Source organism: Oncorhynchus nerka, linkage group LG15 (assembly GCF_034236695.1).
Source record: "Oncorhynchus nerka isolate Pitt River linkage group LG15, Oner_Uvic_2.0, whole genome shotgun sequence".
Classification (NCBI taxonomy): Eukaryota; Metazoa; Chordata; class Actinopteri; order Salmoniformes; family Salmonidae; genus Oncorhynchus; species Oncorhynchus nerka.
The window spans coordinates 39,081,812-39,099,383 of record NC_088410.1 but is presented as its reverse complement, the minus strand read 5'-3'; the positions used below and the strand labels follow the sequence as shown (position 1 = coordinate 39,099,383).

General features: G+C 39.6%; 1 protein-coding gene across 1 annotated transcript; it reads right to left on the bottom strand.

Annotated features, from left to right (window-relative positions):
* Window positions 1-958: 958 nt before the first annotated feature.
* On the bottom strand, window positions 959-17,063 carry LOC115103867 (aprataxin and PNK-like factor). Its single transcript, XM_029624874.2, has 11 exons — window positions 16,942-17,063; window positions 16,087-16,179; window positions 12,823-12,894; window positions 11,768-11,931; window positions 10,159-10,354; window positions 9,676-9,811; window positions 7,358-7,560; window positions 5,815-6,110; window positions 5,058-5,189; window positions 4,587-4,636; window positions 959-3,407 (listed from the first exon to the last, which is right to left on the bottom strand). Exons 2-11 carry the CDS (start codon window positions 16,177-16,179, stop codon window positions 3,220-3,222), a joined length of 1,530 nt encoding a protein of 509 aa, XP_029480734.1. The 5' UTR covers window positions 16,942-17,063; the 3' UTR covers window positions 959-3,219.
* Window positions 17,064-17,572: the final 509 nt, after the last annotated feature.

Below are 17,572 nucleotides of genomic sequence, written 5' to 3'. Positions count from 1 at the left end.
AAGTAAGCATTTCACGTTGTATTCGCTGCATGTAAACAAATCAAATTTAATTTGACAATGGCCATCAGAGGAATCACTCTGTAAAGCCTGGCATGTGACAGGAGTGAGATTGGGGGGAAATAACCGCTGCAAGTTGGTGCTGGTCCCAGATCAGCTTCAAAAGCATGGGAGGATCTTTTTGGTGACATCGTCACTGCTTCTTTCGCTATCAATTAATTCCTCAGTTTTCATCTATAATGTTAAATAAATGGCTGAAAGAAATTCACTAATGATAATCTGTTCAGGTAGAGGGTGAAATAAAAATTGAAATCACCAGGTTCAAATTGGCGTTGAAATTCCTCAGGCTACTTTGAGTTCTCACGGCTAACTTTTGGGATCTCAAGAATGATAACTATAAACGATTAGGTTGAATCAAAAGCATATTTTAGGAGTAAATCAATTATAGAAAGTGTGTCACTGTTGTAGCCTACCAATTTTTCTTTCTCTTGTACAAATTTGCTGTTAACGTATGGTAGCGCCATACATGGGGGGCAATTACATTTGTTATAGTATAAACAAAAAGAAATGTCTTTGCCTTGCTTGTTATGCTTACGAGACCAACAGGAGGGTTTTCTCCAGTTAGCTTGTACTTGTTATGAGACATGCGCTTGCCATTTACAGTAATTCAAGTCAGAACCCTTACCACTTCTAGGCTTGAATTAGTCATAGGAATCAAACAACCTGCCTCCAAATTATGTATGTTTTTCCAGCAGGTTCCAGAAGATGGGAAAGGAGAACATGCCAATTAGGATCATTTCAGTATTTTCACTTTTAATCTATTTTCCTGTTTCTTATGAACACGTGTTTTACAATGTATGGAGCTGTGTTTACCTATTTTTGTTATGCTGTCCACAAAAGAGGGTGAATTGTGAGAGAGATGTTATTAAAACCACTGCCCAGTGAAAACCATGAGGCCGTCTGGCAGTGTTTTTGTTTATGAATTAATGCATGTTGATTGGATTACAAAACGAGAGGTCAAACTGGATGACAAAATACATCTAAATTTGTTCACAAAAAAACATAGAATTAAACACTGTATTACACTCTGGGTTCTCATGATCCCAGAGGTGATTATGTAATTGGAACCATGAATAAGGAAATGAATGTGTCAGGTTTAGAATGCTTTACAATGACCAAGTGAAGGGTCATGAAAATTGAAACTAATATTCAGCATACAACAAACATGTTCAAACTGCATTACCATCTTGTGTATTTTTACAAATCTTTCTACATTGAGACAGACAATGAATATTGTTAATTAAAAGCATATTTACTGTAGAAAAACATGACACTGGCATTGAGTATAAAAAGCATGACAAACTACTGTCAATTAAACACAACTTCTGGTATTATACATTATTTATAATGCCTTCAGAAAGTATTCAATTCCCTTGAACTTCTTCCACATTTTGTTGCGTTACAGCCGGAATTTAAAATGGATTAAAGAACTACATTTTGTGTCACTGATCTACACACAATACCCCAGAATGTCACTGTTTTTTAAGTTTTTTTTAGAATGTTTTACAAATGAAAAGAAAAATGGCTGAAATGGCTTGAGTCAATACGTATTCAACCTCTTTGTGTTAACAAGCCTAAATAAGTTCAGGAGTAAACATTTGCTTAGCAAATAACATAAGTCGCATAATAGTGGTTAACATGATTTTTGAATGACTAGCCCATTTCCATACCCCACACATACAATCATCTGTGACATCCCTCAGTTGAGCTGTGAATTTCAAGCACAGATTCAACCACAAAGACTAGGGAAGTTTCTCAATTCCTCGCAAAGGTGGCCACCGATTGGTAAATGGGTAAAAATCAAATAAAGCAGATGCTGAATATCCCTTTGAGCATGGTGAAGTTATTCATTAGGTCAATACACCCAGTCATTACAGAGATATAGGCGTCCTTCCTAACTCAGTTGCTTGAGAGGAAGGAAACCCCTCAGGGATTTCACCATGAGGTTACTCCATAATACTAACCTACATGACAAGAGTGAAAAGAATACAGTGTACAGAATACAATTATTCCAAAACATGCATCCTGTTTGCAAAAAGACACTAAAGTAAAACTGTGAATAATGTGGCAAAGAAACTAACTTTTGTCCTGAATACAAAGTGTTATGTTTGGGGAAAATTCCACACATCACTGAGTACTACTCTTCGTATTTTCAAGCATGGTGGTGGCTGCATCATGTTATGGATATACTTATCGGCAAGGACTAGGGAGTTTTTCAGGAAAAAAAATAACGTAATAGAGCTAAGCACAGGCAAAATCCTAGAGGAAAACCTGGTTCAGTTGTCTTTCCAACAGACACCGGGAGACTAATTCACCTTTCAGCAGGACAATAACCTAAAACACAATGCCAAATCTACACTGGTGCTGCTCAGAAAGACGACATTGAATGTTCCGGAGTGGCCTAATTACAGTTTTGACTTTAATCTGCTTGAAGATCTGACAAGACTTGAAAATGGCTGTCTAGCAATGGTCAACAATGAACTTGACAGAGCTTGAATTTTTTTTTTTAAAACAATAATGGGAAAATATTGCACAATCCTGGTGTGCAAAGCTCTTAGAGACACTTACCCAAAACAATTCACACCCAAAGGTGTTTAACATGTACTGATTATTTTCCTTAATAAATACAAAATCTAGCAGTTTTCTTTGAAATTACAAAATATTTTGTGTAGATCATTGACCAAAAAAGGACATTTTAATCCCACTTTGTAACAACAAAATGTGAAAAAAGTCAAGGGGTGTGAATACTTTCTGAAGGCACTGATAATTTATTTTTAAACGAAGTAAAAAATAAAAATAAACTGCTTGTCCATACTATTCAAACAAACCAATAACCAATAATTCATACACTTCAAAAATGCTTGTGATTAATTACTATCCAAGAAAGTATCAGTGTATCACACATAAATTTAAAAAGGTAAAGTCAGCAAAATGACATCCTCATACACAAATCAGTCAAGAATCCCGTTATTGATTCTTCCCAACTGATGGGGTAAATTGCTGACTGTATTTTCCCAGCACAGGGAGACTAATATTATTCAAGATTGTAGACCTGCTGGATTCCAAGGGTGTTTAAATAGAGGAAAAAAGGTATACTCCGCTTAAATAGCACGCTTAGTTTAAAACAGGTAAGGGGAGATTAGTCCAGTTTAGGCCACAAGTTCATTTCGGCCTTGTGAAGGCCTTGGCTTCTTTCTTGAGTGTTTCGAGGTCCTCTTTGCCACTGTCGTCTGAGTCAGGTGGCTCATAGTCAGAGTCTTCACCAATGTCCTCGCTCTCATCATTGATGAAGCTGTCATCGTCCCCAAACTCATCATCATCATCGTTGTTGTATGATACCGGATTTTTCGCTGTAGAAGGGATTGTAGAACATTATTAACGGCCATTTCTAGCATTATTAACGTGCTGTATAATTCCATTGATGCTAGCACAAGACATTGGTTGTGTCTATCAATATTTTATGGTGCGTTGCACAAAAACAGCTGACGGTAATTTATTACATTCACTCATAAAAGGATTCAAATAGGCATCATTCAATTCAGCATGGGGAAAAAAAGGCGCAAGTTTAAGTTTGTTCCCACTTGAGCGAGTCCGACCACAAGTCTTCTTCTAATGCCTTTTAAGGGGAACTGAAAGCAATTTGCCAGGTAACTAGTAACTGGAATGGATTGCATTTAGAAAGTAACCTACCCAACCCTGTGACCTATGCTCTAGGGTGGCGTTTCCCTTGGTAATGATCAAGAACAGGGGTGGGCAAACTATGGCCCACAGGAGGTTTGATGGTGGTGGGGCATTATAAATATAAATAAAAATGGAAATGGTTTCGACAAACAAATCGTTAAAAAAAAAATCTGCGTGGCCCTCCAATGAATTTTGAAATCCCGATGTGCCCCTCCAGCCAAAAAGCTGGCCCAACCCAATCTTGGATTAGCACCCCCTTCCCATATCCTTTACCTTAACCATTAGTGGGGAAAACGCAAAAGTGACCCAAGATCAGTGTCTAGTCATGTTCAATAACATAACTATGAGTCTGTTTGGTGAGGCAATACAAATTGAGTTACACACCTCCCTTTCAGAAAGTCAATGTTACCCAATGAGTTTATAGATCGTGATGACGTCATATGTCAGAGAAATGGAGTGCAATTGGTTTGATCGTTTTTGCTTCTTTAAACTCTGGAGGGGAATGTGGATTATAGGTTTGTTCAATGTATTCACTAGTGCGACAGTGTATTGATATGCATACACATCGCTGTCTGACCAAATCTGGAAAGATAAAAACAAACTATCCAATAGCCCAGATAAGATTGTTGGGCATCTGCACAATCCATGGCATTTACAACACTGCTTCAGATCAAAGGTTTCTCTTATGTCTCTGCTTTCTCTCTGTTCTGCACACCAGTTGGATTCATTTGATGTATGGCTGATTATATTCTGCATTGAAGAGGAACCACAAATGGAACCAACAAAAACATTTGGGGTGGTGGTGAGAGGTTAGCATGTCTTTCTCTCTCAGGTATAAATGAACATACCTCGAGTCTTCTTGGTGTGTTTGTATTCCTTCCAGTGGAGAGGGTTTTTCCTGGAAAGAAAACAGGGAAAATGGTTGATTTACTACCAAGGACTACTAGTATTGTCAAATGCCAATGAGGCTAAAATGTCAGACTCTCCTTCTGTTCAAGCCTTTTGGTCGCTGATGTCAACCGCTCAAGGTTAAAATAGAGGCCAACAAATTGTGTCCAGTCAGACACTCTGACATCCGAGTCCTATGATTGCTGGCTTATTCTTTTATTCAACCTTCCTGTATCCAGAATGTTCCATTGAGGTCAAAATACCTCTTTCACGGGGGAGATCTGGCTATAATAAATAGGTTATTTTCTCTTTTCCTGTTGAAATTGTAGGAGCTATTAGGCTACTTTTTTCCCTCACAATAATGGTCTTGAGACACGATTACCAGTCTCTTTTATCCTGTAATGGTGACTACATTGTGGTGTGCATCCCACCTATAGCAGTCTGTGCCGTACGGACACTCAGGTCGGTCCGCGTCCTCCTCTTCCTCCTCGTCTTTCGCGGAACTGTCCTCGTAGTCGCTGTCGCCGGGGTGACTGCATTCTTGGAAGTGGACTGGGTTTTTCCTTTGATAGAAATAACCATTTTGAGAAGAAAATCATTGAAAGTTATGGTCGATCCCATTTTGATTGGTATTCTTTGAAGAACATTTAGCTTTTGAGCTAGCACTTTCTCTTTGCTCATTTCATTTGCCTCAATAAAGAGAGAATCTACATTTGAACCTGCTCTCTGCCATTTAGGAGTGCACTATAAAAGGAATAGGGTGCCATTTGGGACGCACATCCCGTCTTGGAGAATACAGTAGCTTATCCCATGCTTCACGTAGTTGTTCGTTAACTATCAGTGGTTTGAAAATAAACAAAACCTTAAATAAGAGAAACTATCTGGGGGGGGAAATATACTGCACATGTTCAGTTCTTTGATATCAGAAAGAGCTGCCGTGGAACCAATTTGAACAGAATACATTTGTTTTGTAACATGCATAATAGATAAAGTACACTTATCTCATCTGTAGTACCTGGAGCAACATAAAATAAAAATACCCATCAAATATGTCAAGTCTTTGAATTCAATTACTTGTTGGAACATTTGCCGGCCTAAATTAATGTTCTCGGACGTGCAGGTCTTTTCAAGTACTATCTTCAACATTTCTAACAGTTATTGTTCAGACAACATTATGTGGGGATGTACCTGTAACAGTCCTTTCCATAGGGGCAGGTCGTCCTGAGCCGAGCTTTGGACTGGGCGGGGCCTGAAACGTCACCTGACCCTTGAGGCCCCTTGCCGACCTTCTGACCGTTCTGAGGCTGTCTCTCCCTGTCCTCGGACTCGCTGGCCTCCGCTCTGCTCGTAGAAGTGCTGCTGCCTTTCGCTGGGGAAGCTTCTCCTCTTCTCTTCTCTCCATCATCCTCCTCCACGTCAAAGTGGTCCGACTCCTCACTCTCCTCTACTTTACTAGGCTTCACCTGCTGCCTGGCTTTAAATGCCTGCGGAGTGATATACCATATACTGTAAATGTACATTAACCAACAACACACAACAAACACAATACTGCACATTAGAGAACAACAGTGGAGGCTCCTCAGAGGAGGACCATCCTCCTCTGTGTATTTCTGAAAAATGTAAATAGTTGAACATTTTAAAAGTTATTTTTAGACAAAACTATACTAAATGAACTGACATGTTGTCCACCTAATCAATGGATCAGATAATTCATCTAGTACTGAAAGTACAAGCTACAGCTAGCGCTGCAGTGCATAAAATGTGGTGAGTAGTTGACTCAAAGAGAGAGGCTAACCAACACAAACTCTTACAAGTCAAGGTATACTTTAGTTGTATTCATTTATTGCCACCGGGGCTCACCAGCGTAACTGCTTGCTAACTGTACATTTTATTGGATGATTGTAGCGGATTAACTAACACGTTAATTTAGTAGCTATGTTGACTTGACGTTAGCTAATATGGTGACAACGATGTAGGCTGTGTGTAGCATTTGGCGGTTATGATGACATGAAGGTTTGGTTAGGAAAGGTTCTCTCGGCTGGTCACAGACAACTGATGTGTTGTCCACAAGCGACGGAAAAAGGTGAAAGGAGGAGAGTGTGTAGATGTGAGAAGGAATTATCCAACGATCAAAGGGATCATGCTGTTTGTATGTAGCTGCTATGAAAGTGAACTGTGTTTGATTGTGATCAGGGGTGTATTCATTGCGCAGATCCGGTTGAATTTTTTTTCTTAAACGGAAGCAAATGGAACAAAACGGAGATAAACATTCCTGAATTTGTCCAAAAGAAACTCTTGTACTAATGATTACACCCTAGATCAGCTAGATCCAGGCAAGATTGTGCATGGCGGTATTGAATATGTCATTGTCTGTCACCTTGATTACTCAAATTTCTTTCAACCTGTGGACCTACAGTACCAGTCAAAAGTTTAGACACACCTACTCATACAATTTTCTACATTGTAGAATAATAGTGAAGACATCAAACTATGAAATAACACATATGGAATCCTGTAGTAACCAAAAAAGTGTTAACCAGCTTCACCTGGAATATTTTTCCAACATTCTTGAAGGAGTTCCCACATATGCTGAGCACTTGTTGGCTGCTTTTCCTTCTACAATGTAGAAAATAGTCAAATAAAGAAAAACCCTTTAAAGAGTAGGTGTGCCCAAACTTTTGACTTGTACTGTGTGTGTACACACACACACACACGTTAGTATACACTCAACTGTTGTAGACTGGACCTCTTCCTCATTGTCCTCATCCTCGTCACTCTTCTTCCTCCTCACCCTCTTCCTGGGTGTTGGCTCTGCCTCGCTGTGTTCAGACTCTTCCTCCCCTGACAAGGGCGCTGTGTACCTGGCCCGTTTGGCCGCGCCCTGGTTGGTGCTTGTCGTTGGGGTTGCGTTTCCTCTGCCTCGATTTCCAAATCCTAAAACGAGGACGATTCTGGGTGAACGGGTCGACTGTGTCATATAACAAACTACCTATTATATTTACAAGATAGTCGAGTGACTGCTATATCAATCAAAATATATGTTCTCAAAGGCAGGTGAAAACATGCGACACCATTCAGGCCGCCGACGACTGGAGTTGCCCATCCTTGATAAAGGGACGCCAGGTGCAAATCACAATGAAAACAGCAGAGATGGGGAAGCTCTGATCATCAGGGCCCAGTTTTTCAAAAGTTGTCTATCTGGATTTTGCCTATTGGATAGGATTAAATGCGTAGAAATAGAATGAATAGAAAGGACGAATCATTGACTTGAATGGGGACTCCCATTCTATTCCTTCTATTTTTATGCATTTAATAGTCGGATAGGCAAAATTCAGATAATAAAAAAATAAAAACACTGGGCCCAGGGGCTGCAGTGTCCACCCTGGTTTCAGTTTCTCCCTGGAGTTTAATTATTCACTTAATGCCATTCATTGCCCAGACCTATTCTCAAAGAGTCTCAGAGTAGGAGTGCTGATCTAGGATAAGGTCCCCCCTGTCCATGTAATCCTTTTCATTATGAATGAAAAGGGAAAACTGATCCTAGATCAAGATAGGAAATTAGGAATCTGAAAAAGGTTATGTGCTGTCGACCGCTGATTGACGTAACCTAAAATATAGATTGACGGTCCCTGTTAAAAGGCTTGCTCAGAGGCATTGGCTATCAATAATCAGAGCAAGCCACTGTTTGCACCATTTACAAATCTAAAGCCTAATGGATAACCTTTTTGACATTGTTGACTATAACGTCAGCACTATGTAGCCTAAATTAGCATTAGGAAACCATGTGTGCGTCCCAAATGGCATCCTATTTCCTACAGAGTGCACTACTTTTGACCAGAGCCCTATCGGCCCTGGTCAAAAGTAGTGCACTCTATGGGGAATAGGGTGCCATTTTGGATGCAGCCATGGTAAATGGGTCACTAGACTCCAGATGGAGTCAGTATGAGGAAGTTTCAGGGGAACTTTAAGGAAACTAGGGCAACGATGTGAGGAAATAACAACGACTTGATCCAAAAGAGTAAGGTTTGGCAGCACGTCGAAGAGGATATTGACATCTTCAAGAGTGGTAGGTTGTTTCGAAGTGTTCCACTCGTCGATGTACAAAATTACACATCACAGCGACCGTTGAGGTAATGTAGGCCTAGCTCTCAAGATCCCTTCCCGACTCAAGATTAGAAATTCCCAAGTTTTCCATTTATCAACTACTGTAGTGAGTAGTGATTGCCAATAGAATAGGCTATGGCTTGGCCTCTGCTGTTGTGGTACAAGACCTTGTAAGAGTTGTGTGTGTTGATACATCCTTTTGTACATGTTCTCTCACACACACACACACACACACACACACACACACACACACACACCTAACGCCATGTTGTTAAAGGGTGGCTATATGTAAAGTAAAAAGCAATTGGCCTCAAGTTTTATTGAATGTAAGTAAGAGTTTAAAACCAATGCAGTGCATCCTGTTGAGACAATGGGTTGTAAACCCCTTATAGTATTATTCATTTAAGTAGGATTCGATTCTTAAGAACTGGCTCTCAGAGGAATCCTAACATGGAGCCTTGTAAAGCTAGCAACTATTCGTAAACTTAATGCATTTGATTTTCTTTTTTTGCAAGCAAACATATGGATTTGAGCAGAGATCTGCCATTTCTCGTGCTTTTTAAACTTTCTTTTCACATATTGACATAGAACTACAGTTCAATACCGCTCCTCGGGAGCAGTGGACACAGCTTACTGCTTCCAGCGCAGTTCATTCAGTGCGTGAATCGAGTGGGGCAATAATCTATAAAAAAAAATGGTGGAAGTCTCTGACTAGTTAGACCTATTCAGAAATAGCAACAGTAGTTAACAACTAGGTTATTCCGTCTCTCTCATGCACTAACCTTGTGTCAATAGTAAAATGTGCCAATCCACTCCAACCTGGCATCATTCATTTGATGAGGAATCTTGTCTTAATTTGTAACAATAACAATTCTATGTCATATGCATGACAATTAATTGTTATCCAAAATTCCATTATGTCACTGTCCTAAATAGGAGCGATACCTTTGGTGGTGGTGGTGGTGGTGGGGTTCTTGGGAGATGCAATGGGTACAGTCATCCAAGCAGGTAACACTCTTTTCTTTGGTTCAAGTTTCAGTTCGTTCTTGTCATTTTCTGCTTCAGCTACCCCAGCTTCTGTCTGTGAGCACACAACCACAACGCAAACCGGGTTTATCGGTACCACCATACTCACAGGAAACATTTATAAATATACATATTAATTGGAGTCACGAGTGGGTTTCCCTGGGAAATTGGTGTCCGAAGTGGGATGCCAAAGTTAATAGCTGTTACAAGTGAGATTCCAATGGTAAATGGTGCCAGGCATGGGATTACAAGGGTAAATGGTGCCAGGCATGGGATTACAAGGGTAAATGGTGCAGGAAGCGGAATTTGAATCTTAATTGGTGTCAGCAGTGGGATCCCAGGAAAATTGCAGTAGGATACATCTCAAGATAAAACTTTTGTTGACACAACAGATTTCCTGACCTGGTTTGGGTTAGGTAGCTGTTCATCTGGCTCCTTCTGGTCCACACTACCTCCCAGTCTAGATTGTTGTTCATGGGAGCTTGGTGTCCACCCCTTGCCCTGTCGAGTGGGGTAAGCAGGTTCGTCGCTTGGTTCAGGGGAGGCAGGAGGAGACTTAAAAGCAGCCTCGTCTTCATCTTGAAGAGCCTGACTGTTTCTGCAAGGAAGAGATAACTTGTTGCAAACACGAGCACCTTCTCTGCACCCGTTACATGAGTCATGCATGTTCCTTCTTTAGTGTAGGCAGTAGACAGCAGCTAAATTGACTCGAGTGTCTGGTTAGGATCCTTTTGATCGAAACTTCAAACAAAAATGAAACATGAAAATTAAAACTGAAATGTAAAAATTCAGAAACAAAAGACAACCATTTGAAAAATATTACATAATTGAATGTTGCTGGGGGGTTGGTTTTACATAGAAAGAGATAAAAGACACTGGTATTTATTCCAATTCAGTACACTCAGTCTAGCCTGTCTTTGGGAGATGAAAGGCATAAATTAATGTAGTCATTTGCAAACCAATTAGTAAAGCTATTGTCTGATGCCAGTGCCAGAGAACAATCCTTATATTTCCAAATCTGTCTAAGGGTGGTCAGGATGCACTACGGGGATGCGAGTCATTCATAAATCACAATGTGCATATTGACCGGCAAATAGATGATGATGTTTGCGTGTATACAAAGGAAACATAGAAACGGGGAGATATAAAACTCTTCATTAAGGAGTAAGGAGACAACTCGCTCTACTAGTGTGACCTTTTATATAGCAATGTTAAGGGACTAATTATTCTCCACAAAATATGTTGCTGCTGGAGACGTAATGTCATGCCACCATAGCGACTAATTGTGACATGTTTTCCCAATGGGAAAAGCTAACACCTCTAGAAGGTTTAAACCTGAGGTGAAAGTAAGAATACATAAGCATGGACCCGAAAAACATATTAAGTAGTCTAGGTAATACATGATTTGATTTCAAAGATGTTAGCTACATTATGAGACCTTTATAGGTAAAAAGAGAGTGATGTTGAAAAGCTGAATTTAAAAAGGAATCAGATGGTCTTATATGCCAATATTTGTTAGACTATAGATTTGATATCACGACTCCCATCGTATAAGGTGAGTACGTAATTCATAGAGAAAATCATTTTTCGGAGAATATTTATTTTGTATTTAAGCCTTTTTAAACCTCAAATACACTACAAGTTAAAAATGTCCTGGATTGCAGGAACGTTCTCTTGCAAAAGGATGATCAAATTAAGATCCTACATGTGTAGAACTTTGTTATATGCAGGTTAACCAGAAATGTGAAAATGCATGGAGGAGACTGAGGATCATTTTATGCGCTTTAACGCTCATGGTTACCAAGAGAACTGGCTAACTATAGCATACAACAAAGGTAAAATGCAAAAATGCAAACAATAGTTATTAGACAGAGGCACGTGCATTCTTTGTGCACGTGCGAACCAGTCATCATTTTTCAGATTTCATTGTTTATTGGTTTCAAGTTTTAGCCAATTTGATACTTAGACCTTGAGGGGAAACTGCAGGGGTTGAGATGAGGAGTAGAGTTACCTCGGTGTTCCATCTTCTCCACTCAGGGCCACCACCTTGTAGATGTACTTCCCAGGAAGGAGGGAGATGATGTCTCCCTGTCCAAGTTTATGCCACTGGTTCCTGTCCAGGGGTTGTGGGAGGTCGTCCAGCGAGGACTGACAAAAGCAGGGGTTCACATGCGTCTGGGATTGGAAAGAATAAGAATGGCATTTTTTGAATTATTGGTGGCCATAAGGTGCAATTGGATATACTTGTTATTTCCACACAACAGCTGGCTGTAAACAATTAGTGGGCTTTTAAAATAAGTGTCTTTCTCACACCACTCTTCACTTTAAAGGGCTAGCATGCTAACGCTAGTTAGCAATTGCTCCAGACACAGACTCAGGGTAAGTTCAGCTGACTCTGGTTAAGTAGTAAAGTTAGTTAGTTGCCAAAATGTCACTATCCCTTTAATGTAGTGTAAGTGTTGCCCTTGAGTGGTAATTCCCAAACTCTCAGTAAGCTGACTAAATGAAAGAGAAGGTTGAAAATACTTTAATTCAAATGTTCCTACTGTTTTTTCTTAACCTTAATTCATCTGCAGCAATGTTGCAGTCCAAAGGCCTTACTACATCCTCATTTGACAAAATGGAGAGAATCTCTGTCCTTTTACAGGCAGCCTGAGGGGTTTTAGCCCAAAACAGTTACTGAAAATGAATCTGCTGCACAACTAAAATAAACAATTGAAATCATAAGTGTTGTGCCCTATTCCCTTACTCTGTAAACTATTAAATAAAAACATTTATAATAAAAGGTAAGGTGTGGTAAAACCACACAAGACAATGTCCCTGGGGTAAAAATATACAGGTTCTCAAATGGTTCAAGAACCCTTCCAAAACATAAAAAGAAAACATGATGATTACCGAGGGGCCTTTCTGAACATACTATTGATGTCGGATTTCAAAGAATTGTTGTTTTTGGCACAATAGACCGCCTCGGCATTTAGCTGTCTTAATAGGGTCGGCATGCACTTGAGCCCTAGATGAGAGAGAATAGTCTCCTCGGAATAAAGAATAAATTCTACTTAAGCCTACAGGTTTGATGCGCAGCTGCCCATTCAGGTTCTCAAGGAGGCAGTGGTGTCTGGAGACTCTTTTGTCGCTGACCTGAAACACACAGAGAGCGTAAACTCACAGATCAGGGCCCATATTTAAGATATCTAAAGCATCTCAGAGTAGGAGAGCTGAAAAGGACCAGTTTAGCCTTTTAGATTCTAATGAAGATTATATGGACAGGGAGATCCTTCATCAGTGTACTCGGAGATGCTTGATACATACGGCCCCAGACCTGAGAGACAACGGCCATTCAGCAGGCGGGAGGTCCGGACAATACAAATCAATACAAAATGAAGAAGGGCACTTCCATAGTAAAGGGTCCTGAATCCTGAGAATAAAATAGTTTTGGGCTGCTGAAATAGGGTTACAAGTGCATGTTGATAATATGTGACTCACATTCAAATGATTATCCTAAGTCCTGATCTTTAATTGAAATTCGCATCAAAATAATTTTTCTTTACAAATTCAATACATATATTACACTGTAAGACTGATCTGATTGCAGTCTAAAAATCTGCCACTGCAAATTGAAAGGCACTTCAGTAAAAACACCAAGGGACAGTTTAATTAGATCCAAAAGAAGCCTACTCCTGGACTAAAAATCATGATTTTCAGTCCAGGAGAAGGCTTCATCTGGGTCCAGGAAACCAGCCAGGAAATGCATATTTTAACTTCACAATAGTCATAATCAGGTAGCCTAATCAGCTGCATCTTTGCCTCATGGTAGATGTTCTGTTTTCATGGAAGTCCATTGTGTTTAATATATATATATATTTCTACAGCTTTTTATAGTCTGAAATCAAATGGGAAATCAGAAACGGAATAAAAACCAAGTCAAACAGTACTAGGAAATTCCCAAGAATTACCATAGTCAATTGTGTACAGACTGGGCAAAGACAACTGTTTGTACTGTAGGTATATTATGCATGAACGTAATGTTGTATGGCTAGGGATTTTAAACGTCCACTGACATCAATTTCTTTCCATAAGAGACAGAAGAGATATAACAAGGTACAGTTCAGTATATCCTTTTTTCCTCCAAGTTTCTAGTTAGGATATTTGTCTAAATTGACGGGTAGGCCGTCATTGTGAATAAGAATTTGTTCTTAACTGACTTGCTTAGTTAAATGAAAAAATATATTATAATAATAATAATTTGGTGAGCAATTAAATGCTTGGAAGTCTACCAGCATAAAGGTCATAATTCATTTATTGCAGATTAAACCAATGAAGCATTAGCTAGAGCAATTGTCACCAACTCTAGTCCTGGAGAGGTACAGGCCAGGGGATGCCTGCTTTTAGCGTCATACGAACCACCCTGATTCCTCTCTAGTTACAGATTGTATGCCAGATAATGTGATATAACCAAAGATTTGGTTATTTTCTGGAAACTGTCATTTGTAAGTTAATTTTTTCACCGAAACGAGAACAAAGTATCGCTAAGAATAGGTTAGTTGAAAAATAAAATCTATGGCAGCGGTTTGTATGGGGCTTTCCTGTACTGGCCAGTAATATACACCAAGAATCTTTGGTTATATCTAGTAGCGCTCCAGGTCCAGGGTTAGGGAACACAGACGTAGCTAACTCTACTAGCATGGAATGCCTTTTTAACATACACTGAGTGTACAAAACACAAAGGACACCTGCTCTTTCCATGACTGACTGATCAGATGAAAGCTATAATCCCTTATTGATGTCACTTGTTAAATCCACTTCAAATCAGTGTTGATGAAGGCGAGGAGACAGGTTAAAATAATATTTTTCAACCTCGAGACAATTGACACGTGGATTGTGTATGTGTGCCATTCAGAGGGTGAATCGGCAAGACAACATATTTAAGTGCATTTGAACAGGGTATGGTAGTAAGTGCCAGGCACACCGGTTTGTGTCAAGAACTGCAACGCAACTAGGTTCTTCGCACTCAACAGTTTCCTGTGTGTATCAAGAATGGTCCACCACCCAAAGGACATCCAGCCAACTTGACAATTGGAGTCAACATGGGCCAGCATCCCTGTGGAACGCTTTCAACACCTTGTAGAGTCCATGGCTTGACAAATTGAGGATGTTCTGAGGGCAAAAGGGGGTGGTGCAACTCAATATTAGGAAGGTGTTCTTATTGTTTGATATACTCCGTTCATTCATTTTATTATATCAATAATTGTATTTTTTAAATATCAATATTTTACATTTTTATATCAATACATTTGAATTTTTGATCGATAAATCATTTTTTTAATACATAAAAAGTATATGATAATGACCTTCATAGGGGCAGAGTCACATTTGCATGCTCCTACATAGGTTCTCTTCTCCCAACAGGAAGCCACCGCAACTGTGTATTTCTCCAAGTTAGAAGGAGCATTGCAGCAAAGATGTGCAGGCCGCTGTGACCCTGACGCTAGAGTAATATGCACACTATGTAGGCCTAAGCATGGCTCTTCTGCTGCTGTTTGTTGAAGAGCAGCAGTGGATAGTATTTTCGGGGAGGAAAAAAGTTTGTCTGTAGGGGGAATCGAACTCAAACTCACTGCATCTAAAAGATTATTAGCCTTGCACGTTAGCATATTCTGCCACCTACAAGCGATGTTAGGTGGGGGAAAAGCGGTTAGTGATGTTATTAGATAAACAAATGTAATTATTGATTTCTCATGAGAATAAAACTTTAGCTGCATTGTTATAATGATCTTCACATATGCCTTATTCGACTCGAAGAGGAGCAATGGATTTGTTTTGGGGGGGGGGGGGTGACAAGTTGGTCTGCAGGGGGAATCTAACAGTCACCTAAAAGAATACTAGTGCAGCGCATTAATGGCTTCTGCCACCTGCAAGTTAAATAATTTCAGGGAAAATGTGGTCAGTCGAAGCGGACTGGTTTTCAGTGTTAGTTTAGTTATGATAATTATCGATGTATGATATCAATCATTTGATTGATCAAGAATTTAATTTTATATAAAAAAATGCAATTAATCTAAAGAAATTAATTATGGATATACATTTGAATTGTTGATTTCAAACGATGTGTTGATATCAAAAATGCAATGCTATGGGGAATTATTGATATAAAAAAATTAATTACTGATATCATTTTTTTAAATGAATATCGATAATTCGAATTTGTTATGTAAAATTCGAATTATCGATATAAATAAATACAATAATTGATATAAAACATGCAATTAATTTATGTTAAAACTGATTTCCATACTACTAGTATAGACTTTCCAACTAAAGCTAGCTACTTACGCCAAGGAATGGACCCCTTCCCAGCAGTGTCTCCCCCTCGGGCAGGTGTATAGGACTGCCACCATCTACAGGCACGAGATCGAACCCCGCCATCTGCGGGTGGTTGTTGTAGTCAGAATAACATGCTTTTAGCAAAGACTATGATAACTATCCCCTTTCATATGTGGTAGGAAACCATCCTTTGGTAGCTATGAATGAATGTAGAGTTCACTACAGGCTAGTTTCGTTAGCTAGTTGAAAATAAGTGTTGTCATGGCAAACAAGGCAGCTTTAATGAGGATGTATGTTTAGTTAGCTGGCTGAACTACTTGTTTTTCCAAACTGTTCTCTTCTAGCGTAATGCTAGCTAGCTAATTCATTAAACTGACAAGCGTTTGACGGGCTCTAGACTCAAAGATGATCTATTATATTGACAAGATAGTAGAGTGCCTGCTCAAACAATGGCAATTAATGTCCTCAAAGCTGGAAGGCAGACGAGAGGCGAGATATGACCATTTTAGCCAACTACCAAAAACAACAAAAAACAAATTTTCCGAAATGCGCGTCCACTTATACCAGTGCATTAGTAACAACCTAACCATTACGAAACTTATATTCGATCAAATAAGTCTCACGTAGCAAATCAACAATTACATTTTTGGTTAACCAAATTCGACACACATTGACCGCCATACAAAATGTAATTACTTCGTGGACAGATTTTGAGCGGAGTAAACCCTCTCGCTTCGCCTCTTCCTCTCTGCTTGGACTTCCAGCTTTGAGCTTGTTTCTACTGAATAGCAGCTCAGATAATTAGCTAACTGACCAACCAGCGTATACTGCTTAGTGCAAAATGATTTATATACATTATTTTACCTGTTCTAGGTAGCTTGGTGCTGAGAAAAACGTGAAAACGTATTGGATTTCTTCAGAAACTTCCGGGCTGTTATGTAGAGAGAGTGCATTGTCTCACGTCAGAATGCGTCACTCCTCAGCGACGATCGTGTCTCTCCAGAATCCAGTGTAACCAGAGAGGAAGAGAGAAATCTGTCTCCCTCCAGCAGGTGGCGTTTTTTCGCCCACCAAGCAAGGAGTTTTTGTATGGCGGTCAAATGAATGTCGACTTTGCGCAACAACAAAAGAAGTAGGACTTATTTGCCACGTGAGGTTTATTTGATCTAATAAAAGTTGTGTAATGCTTAAGTTGTTAGGAGTGTAGTGATATAAGAAGGACACGTGACATCCCAGAAACTTTGAGAAATAACACTTTATATGGGAGTTGTCTATGCATATTCATGGCATGAGGGTAGTAAGCATAGCATCTCTCTACCATCCAATCGTTTTTTCACAATTGTCTGAAATATAGGAATCCACAAGAAAGATTGTGAGCTTGTGTGAAATGGAAAAGCTTTGTGGTAGCTATTGATGAAGAAGAACATAAAGACGAAGCAGCTGCTTTACCAGTGGGATGCACTGTTTTACCGCTACATCCGGAGGGGTTCGTGCT

Excerpts from the sequence above, each read along its gene's own strand:
- LOC115103867 (XM_029624874.2), bottom strand. The coding sequence starts at position 16,179 with ATGGCGGGGTTCGATCTCGTGCCTGTAGATGGTGGCAGTCCTATACAC. Across the intron at positions 11,932-12,822 it reads GGCAGCTGCGCATCAAACCT|ACGCATGTGAACCCCTGCTT; the intron begins GTAGGCTTAAGT and ends TTCCAATCCCAG. Across the intron at positions 4,637-5,057 it reads TACGGCACAGACTGCTATAG|GAAAAACCCTCTCCACTGGA; the intron begins GTGGGATGCACA and ends TTTTCTTTCCAG.